Source organism: Urocitellus parryii, chromosome 4 (genome assembly GCF_045843805.1).
Source record: "Urocitellus parryii isolate mUroPar1 chromosome 4, mUroPar1.hap1, whole genome shotgun sequence".
In the NCBI taxonomy this organism is placed as follows: Eukaryota; Metazoa; Chordata; class Mammalia; order Rodentia; family Sciuridae; genus Urocitellus; species Urocitellus parryii.
This window is the reverse complement of record NC_135534.1, coordinates 109,406,858-109,415,100: the sequence shown is the minus strand read 5'-3', so window position 1 is coordinate 109,415,100 and position 8,243 is coordinate 109,406,858. Positions and strand designations below refer to the sequence as shown.

The 8,243-nt window shown below is 39.3% G+C and overlaps 1 protein-coding gene across 2 annotated transcripts in view; it reads right to left on the bottom strand.

Annotated features, from left to right (window-relative positions):
* Window positions 1-649: 649 nt before the first annotated feature.
* The window catches only part of Ubash3b (ubiquitin associated and SH3 domain containing B), a 143,755-nt gene continuing 136,161 nt past the window's right edge, over window positions 650-8,243 (bottom strand). For both annotated transcript variants that reach the window (XM_026402698.2, XM_026402699.2), the window contains exons 12-14: window positions 6,233-6,339; window positions 4,117-4,226; window positions 650-2,575 (exon numbers count right to left, since the gene is read on the bottom strand). In XM_026402698.2, coding sequence (XP_026258483.1) covers window positions 2,438-2,575; window positions 4,117-4,226; window positions 6,233-6,339 — 355 coding nt within the window. In that variant the 3' untranslated portion in view covers window positions 650-2,437. The remainder of the gene's footprint in view (window positions 2,576-4,116; window positions 4,227-6,232; window positions 6,340-8,243) is intronic.

Below are 8,243 nucleotides of genomic sequence, written 5' to 3'. Positions count from 1 at the left end.
CCTCCCTTTTTTTCTTTTTTATCCTTCCCTTACAGGTCATTTATTCTAATAAGCATCAATCTCAGATCAAAAAGAACCAGCCACAACTTCAGGTTGTAATGTCAACTTAGAATTTTTGTATGAATATGACATCTGGTAATACTGTTGTTTCTTTTATTACACATAGATTCAATATTATTTCTAAAGAATTCCTTAGTTGGAGTCCATAGTTAAAATTTTTAATAGGTAATTGTGCAAAGAGATTTTAATGTGAATTCAGATTATTCAGCCATTTTGATAAGCAATTTGGATAGTTAAAGCAGAGGAATAAACTCTTTTTGTACTTAGGGTTCTCTACCTAAATTATTCAGAAAATTGTTTTAGATCTCTGCTTCCTTTGGCTCAGGTAGGCAGTTGCCTAAGGCTGTGTTTGTATTAGACTAAGGACATTGGAATGCAGCCCAGTCAAACTGATTTATCAGGACATCATAGGACTAAGACAACTGAGGGAGATGGAGAGGATAACCTACTCTGAACTCTATTTTACACAAGTAAAGACACTGTCTAGAGCACACTTCAAAGTGTCAAGGAAATCTGATGTGACGTATTCAAGCATATTCTGAGCACTCAAGCCCAGGGAAACCTGTGGTGAATCCAATAAATATTATAGACCTGATTAAATGGTGGATTCACTTCATTACAAATACCAGGGACACTACATTAGCTATAGTGTGACTTTTCTTTTTTAAGAACTGTAATGGGATATTTCCCTCTCAGTTATTTTTAAGGTTAAAACATACTAATATGTCACCAAAGGGTTATTTTTATGTCCAAAAGTTGACAGGTATTTGTGTAATGCTAAAAGAAATCACAATCTGTTTCTTCAAATGTAGAATTAGTGACCTATTTCTCTAAGTGTCTTTTAAAATTTTTTTCCCTGATTAACACATATTGCCAGCAACCTTTCACTTCCTCTTCTTTCCAGGGGTCATCAAATTTCAATTTTAATTACCAGCATAGGTCTGTTTTTATTTGCCATATATTTTATGAGTCTGGGTTTTAAAACTTATTCTACAACATAGATAGATTTGCTTTAAACTATTGTTCCCTTCAAATGGCTGGGATTTCACTTTGTACACAAATTCTACACAATGAACTATCCATACCAGACCATTGTCTGTGGCCCTTATAGTCAGCTATTCACACAATTAAATAGACATTGATCATGGATGTTTTGGTTTGATTGTCATTCATTTTTTCTTTTAAATAAACTCCCTTTAAATATGGGAAGTAGGTATAAAAGAAACCACAGGATGTGGTTCTCTAATTTTCTTCAAGTGGCCCTACCTCCTCTATATTTTAAATTACCATAGAAAAACAAACAAAAAAGGGACAGCACAAGTAGCAGTGCATTGTGACTGTCAGCATTGAGATTAGTTCCCTGACTTCATTATACATCCCTGGTATAAGTGGTGCATTTGTGGATGTTCTGTTATGGTTAAAAGGTACTATAAGTATCCAACAACCTGGCCCTTGGTGTGGTTTATAAAGATATTCATATTGCACAGAATGAGCTTCTTGATTATTCAAATAATTTATTGAACATATTCTTTCAAAATGTCAACATCCTTAACTAGTTAGCATAGTAGCATAGTCTAGGGGGCAAAGACTAGCAAATTTTGGTGATTTAGAATTGCTGTGGCTCATTAGACTATGATATGGAAATTCCAATTCTCTTTATAGTTTGCAAGCTTTCTGCACCTACCATTGAACATGTCACATGTATCTTCCACATGAAGTAAAAGCACATTGAGAGCAAAAATGCTTTGTTTCCCCATTTCACAGATAGAAGCAAGAAGGGCCAGCTGCTCTGGAGAAAATGTGGCAGTACCAGGGTAAATGTTAGAGTCCTCCAGCAGGTGTCTTGATCCAGCAACACTGGTGTATGGAGTCTGCTGAGGGTGGAATTTGATGTGTGACCTAAGGACCATCCTTTGGGGGCATGTTTTCTAATAACTTTAAAAGGATTCCTCAGCTTTGCCTATCTTAAAAATGGAGTTCAGAAGAAACCCCCGCCCCCAAACTGCATTCTGGGCATACTCCTTCCTCTTGCATCCTTCCACAGAGCAGGCCGGCAGCTCCTTTGGGGAGTGAGGCTCCTTAGCCATGCATAGGCGGAAGGGGGACAACAGCATCTGCTGCAGCGGGTGTCCCAATTTTGGAAGACAGTTCTCCAAAGCCTTGTTAGCTGGGCAAGAGTCCAGAGAGAATGGATTTATTTTCTCCCTGAATCATGTCTTTCTTTCATTTACAGTCTCATCATAAGAACTTTAAGCACAAAAGAAAATATGCTAGATTATTCTGAGCTGTCCATTTAGAATGTGGTATGGAGTTTTCCACTGTTACTAAACACCCCAAAGACTTCTCCAAAAGGCCTTTTCTTCACTCCCGCTGTGGCTTACTCTTGCAGCAAGGTCTCTCTCCAGTTGAAGCCCCCTGTTGGTCCATGAGTAAGGGGAAGAATGGGGGGATCTGTTAGCTGCCATATTCCAGTTTCTCCTAGTTCTTCACAGGAGCAAAAGCCTAGGTATGGGATCTGAAGTAAGAGTAGTACAAAAGGAAAAATGGAAGACGAAGGGTCAATGCTTAAACTTTCACCTAGACACAAAGATATGACACAAAGTGGCTCTAGAACAGGGGCTTTGTAGAAATGTATCCTCTTCAAAAGTCAATAAGCGACATGAATAGAACTGATAAATGAGAGGGAAGAGTATTTACAGTGCAGCAGGATCCATCAGAAGGATCTATCAAACCATGAATCCCCTGCTGTAAGTTTTTTAGTTTATAGACTGCTGCTTGATAGAGTGAGAGACAAAAGAACAAAACATATACAATATTCCCTCCCACCCCACTTTATTCACTTTGGATACATTCCAAAACCCCTAGTGGATGCCTGGAACCTTGGATAATACCAAACTCTCTATATGCTGTTTTTCCCCCGCTATATGTATATACCTATAATAAGGTTTGATTTATAAATTAGGCACAGTAAGGGATTAACAACAATAATAGATAAAATAGAATAACTAACAATATACTGTAATAAAAATTATGAGTGTGGTCTTTTTCTTTCTCAAAATATCTTACTGTGCAGCATTGTATCTTTGGATTGTGTTTGGTCACAGGTAACTACAACTTCAGAAAGTGAAATCTTGGATAAGGAGGCTACCACGAGGCTGAGTTCCAGAAGTTAATCCCTAATTCCACATCAATCCCAAATTGCACGTCAAGTTAAAAAGGCACCTTGAACATTTCTTTTTTCTTTGAACATTTTTGAAATTGTACTTGAGCACAATGGCAAAGATCATTTAATTTTTAATCATTTGTTTCACCCTTGCTTTATCTTTTTTTTGGGGGGGGGCACACATATCTGTGACATTCAAAGCAGAAGTTCTGCCCTTGCTATTATCAGTTGTTATGGCAATTTTAAAATATATTTTTGCATATGTGTCCAGAGCTACATTTCTAATAATCCCTGCCCTCCAGCAGCTTACAGACTAGTGGGGAGGACACATAAATAACCTGTTTAAAAATGAGAAGAGAGTTGCAATTGAGTTTCCTTTCCGGTGGCACAGAAAGAAAGTAGCTGCCTTATATGGTAGGTGACTGACCAAAAACCCTTTCTATGGGCACGAAAAGGAAGAATTCAGATGTACAGGTCAACCTCCTGGGGTTTTGTCTTATTACTGGGTTTGCCTGTGGCCCGACCACCATCACTTGTTGCTTTCCTTGGCCTGCAGGCTTGTTAGAACCGATCACCTAGCTAAGCTTTCAGCTGTGTTAGACTAACTCTCCTTATCCACTCCAAGGTCCCTCATTGCTTGTAATTCTTAGCTGCTTCCTAAATGTTAGCTCTGAGAAGCTGGAATTGTCGTTAACACATCTTTTTCTCTTACACAAGATCTAATAAAGTGCTTTACAGAGTCCCACTCAATGCATCTTGGCTGAGTAAATCAATAAGTGAATCTTCCTAGCTCAGCATAAATACATGCTTCAAATAATGAGCCAAAAGCCAGTCGCTGAAGTCTTATTAAACTACTAGGCACCATGAGTCCCATAAGTTCAAGATTGAATTACCTTTCTGACCATTTGTACGAAGTCCTTGGAATTCTGAGGTGACAGGCCCTGCAGCTGACAGGTACATGCTTCAAGGGAAGATGCATGGGCCACAATCAGAATGTTATTTCCTGGGGACAAAGGCAAAGAATGGGAAGGCCATTTCTATAAAGACATATGTAAACTTTGTAAATTCTGGAAGATTCATGTTCTGGGGAGGGATCAACATTCTCAAAAAGAAGACAAAACCAGGCAGGGTGGAACAAGCCTGTAATCCCAGGGAAGCTGAGGCAGGAGAACTGTAAGCTGGAAGCCAGCCTTGGCAACTTAGCCAGACCCTCAGCAACTTAGCAAGACCCTGTCTCAAAAAAAAATATTATAATTTAGGATGTATGTAGCTCAGTGGTAAAGCACCCCTGGGTTTAATCCCCAGCACTTCAAAAAAAAAAAAAAAAAAAAAAAAAAAAAAAGGCAATTTGCCCAGCCAAGCAACACTTTGAAAATTCTTCATTATTTAAAAAAAAAAAAAACCCAATTTTTTGTCTTAAAATAATTATAAACAACACAAAGAAATGGTAAATATTTAAGGAGAGGGAAAAAGTTAATCACCCTGATTAAATCATTATACATTGTATACATGCATGTATTGAAATATCATATTGTAATCCATAAAACATATTTATTATGTTTATTTAAAAAATTTAAAAAGGGGCTTGGAATACAGAATACTTGCCTAGCATGCACATAACCCTGGGTTTGATTTCCAGGACCAAAATAAATAAAAGAAAAAGGGAAATTTTTTTTTTATAGAATTATAGATTAATCTACAGGAGGTTACACATACATACATATATACACACAATGGAGGTCTCATGAAGCCTTCCCTAGTGGTAACATTGTAACCATGCTACACTATCAACTCTTGAGGGTTTTTTTTTTTTTTTTGTGTGTGTGTGTGTGCTGGGGATCAAACCCAGGCATACTACACTGTCAAAACCAGGAGATGGACACAGTTACAATCTGCCTGGCTTAATTGGCTCACCAGGCAGTCACTGTGTATGAGTATATAGTTCTGTGTCACTCTCCCACATGCATAACTGTGTGTAACCACCATGAGAATCAAGAAGCAGAAGTCCTCTACATCTACAGGGCCCCTGGGCCAGCCCTTCTAACACAGAGTGAAATATTGCCACTAGAGAATTGTGAGCACTGGAGACCTCCTGGCTATTAGCACATGCTGTTTACCTTCATGGTAGTGAGCAGCTTATGAGTGATAACGGAAACAGTAGATGGACAACCATCTACTGTTGCTCAGGGCTATCTACTGTCAACATTTCTGTGCACATAATTATAGTTTTTGTTCTATGAATATAAATAAATTAGCTTGAAATTTATAGTCAACAGTCAGTCAGAAATATTAAATATTTGAACCCAATCTTTGGAAAATGTAACAGCAAACAGACTTGAGCCTTACATACCCGTCTGTTGGTGGCAGCATGGCTAATATATGTGTTTGGGTAGATGTTTCTTTTTTCTGTTTTTTTTTTTTTTTTTTTTTTTTTTTAACCAGGGATTGAACACAGGGGTGGTTACCACTGAGCCACATCCCCAGCTCTTTTAAATACTTTATGTAGAGACAAGGTCTTGCTGAGTTGCTTAGGGTCTTACTATTTTGCTAAGGCTTGCTTTGAACTCCTGATCCTACTGTCTTAGCCCCTGGAGCTGCTGGGATTACCGGTGTGTGCTACCAATGGTTAGCTTGTGTAGATGGTTTTATATATGAATGTCCATGCTCTCTGGTCAATTATAGGCAAACAGTGTTATTCTAGAGACCTTCTGGAAATTGCAATGGGGAGTCCTCTTGGTAGGGCGCCAAATGGCCAAAGATAGTGCAGAATCTAAGTTATTAAATATAAGTAATTAAGTCTAGTGTGTTCCCCTGGGATTCCTACCATTTTAGGTACTCAGAGAATATTACAAATTCAATGTCAAAGAATTTAGAAGAGAGCTAGAAATATATTTCTTTCCTATTAAGCAAGTCTGTCAAAGCAAATGCAAGCATCTTGAGTAACCCTATTAGCCATGATAGAGAAATGGTGACATATTTAAATATGGAGTCCAAAATAATACCACCTACCTTTACTTTTACATTCACTTATAATTTCTTTTGTTACTTGGAAACTTCTATTGATATAAGTGTCATAGGATTCTGCAACCACTAGTTTGCTGACTGGAATGTGAGGTCTGGAACAGAAGAATGAACAAAAGAAATGAAAACATTTTGATCCTGGGATGAAGCAATTGATATTCTAAACCATTTTGTCAGGACTTTTCCTAAAGTTCCCATATGTCTATCCATGTCCCTAGAAAGAAGGGAGGTAAAGAGAAGACTATTGCCTTTATAAAGACATGGGGTTGAAATGCACTGAAACAGATTGTATGTATGGTTTCACAGTGACCTGTTGAAAAATGAGATATTTAGTTCATGCTCCATGCACAGGATGATATACCCACAGTTAGACTACTTTTACTGATTATTATCATTGATGGACCTAATCATATACCTTATATGAATTAAGGTGAGATTAGATTAGGACAGGTTTTAAAAGCAGAAAATCCATCTGATTTGTGACGTCATAAAAATTTCCACCAGCCTTTTCCTTCTCTTTGCCTCTTATTGAAAAAAAGAGATCAGACACCTGGCACTAGGACAAGCCCATAAGATATAAAGATGAGGAAAGCCCAATTTCTGGGCTTGAGGAGCTAGCTCTCTGTGTGGACCACGTGGGGGAGGTTATTGATGCAAATGATAACTATGTAATCTACAAAGGCATTAAAAAGAAAGATCAAAATGTCTGACCTGGTGACCTGGTCGACCAACGCCCTTGGGGCCCACTGTTGAGAGCCACAGCCAAAGGGGCCCCAGCAAACTTCCAGCTGCCGGCTGATGATTGGCTCACAGTGGCCCCAGCAACATCTAGCTGATTGGCTCCTCTGCAGAGCTGCTCATTGGGCTGTTTCCCCGCCCTTCAGACTGCCAGCTGATGATTGGCTCACAGTGGCCCCAGCAACATCTAGCTGATTGGCTCCTCCACGGAGCTGCTCATTGGGCTGTTTCCCTGCCCTTTCAGACCACGGAGCTGCTCATTGGGGGACTTCTTTGGCTCCGCCCACGCGACCCAGCCAATCGGCCTCAAGAACAGGAGGATTGTGGGAGGTGGAGAGTTTTGTGTGGGTAAGAGGCTTGTGGAAGCCGGTGGTGGCAGTTGGGCTCTGAGGGTTTTTTTCCTGAGGAGCTGTTTTGTTTGGCGTTTGTAGTTCTAAAAATAAAGTTAGTTTCTTTTGACAAGTGGCTCCTGAATTGTGCCCAGCCAGACTGCAGCAGCCCACCATCACCTGCTTCCACCTCCCTTTACTATTCAGAATTTCTAGGTTGTTTCTGGTCCATGAGCTATTTATCTTGTTCTTGAGTATGACCATGTCCTTTGCTTTTTCTATTTTCTTGTTTTGTTTTTCATTGATGGCTGTTTTATGCCTGGTGCAGATGGTGGTAAGCTCTCAAAGTGATTTCACAAGGCATTTCCTTTTCTTTACTCCTTCCCTCCCTCTCTTCCTCTTTCCCTTTTTTTTTTTTTTTTTTTTTTGCTGGGTATAGAACCCAGTTTGTTTGTTTGTTTATCTGTTCCTTCCTTCCTTCCTTCCTTCCTTCCTTCCTTCCTTTTTTTTTGCCTGGGCATTGAACCCGAGCCTCACAAATGCTAGGCAAGGCTCTACCACCAAGCTACATTTGCAACCTCCATATGGCATCTTGATCTGAATACATTACTACTACAAATATTTACTGAGGGCTTCCAGTGTCAGGTTCTGTGCAAGAACCCTGCTTGTATTTTTCAGTATAATCTTCCCAGTAATGCCCTTGTAAATCCCAAGTTTCTGGATGACAAAACCAAGGCTCAAAAAAAAAAAAAAAAAAAAAAAAGCCACAGAGGACTTGCTCAGACTGTTAACAACTCTTAGAACCTAGACTTGAATCTGGGGCTCAGACTTGGCCTGTAAGCAGATTCTCCACACTGGAGACCTCTGACAGTCCTAGTCAAGGTCACCCTTCTGTGCACTTGGTCTTATTGTCAGGGCTGTAGTGGTTCCAT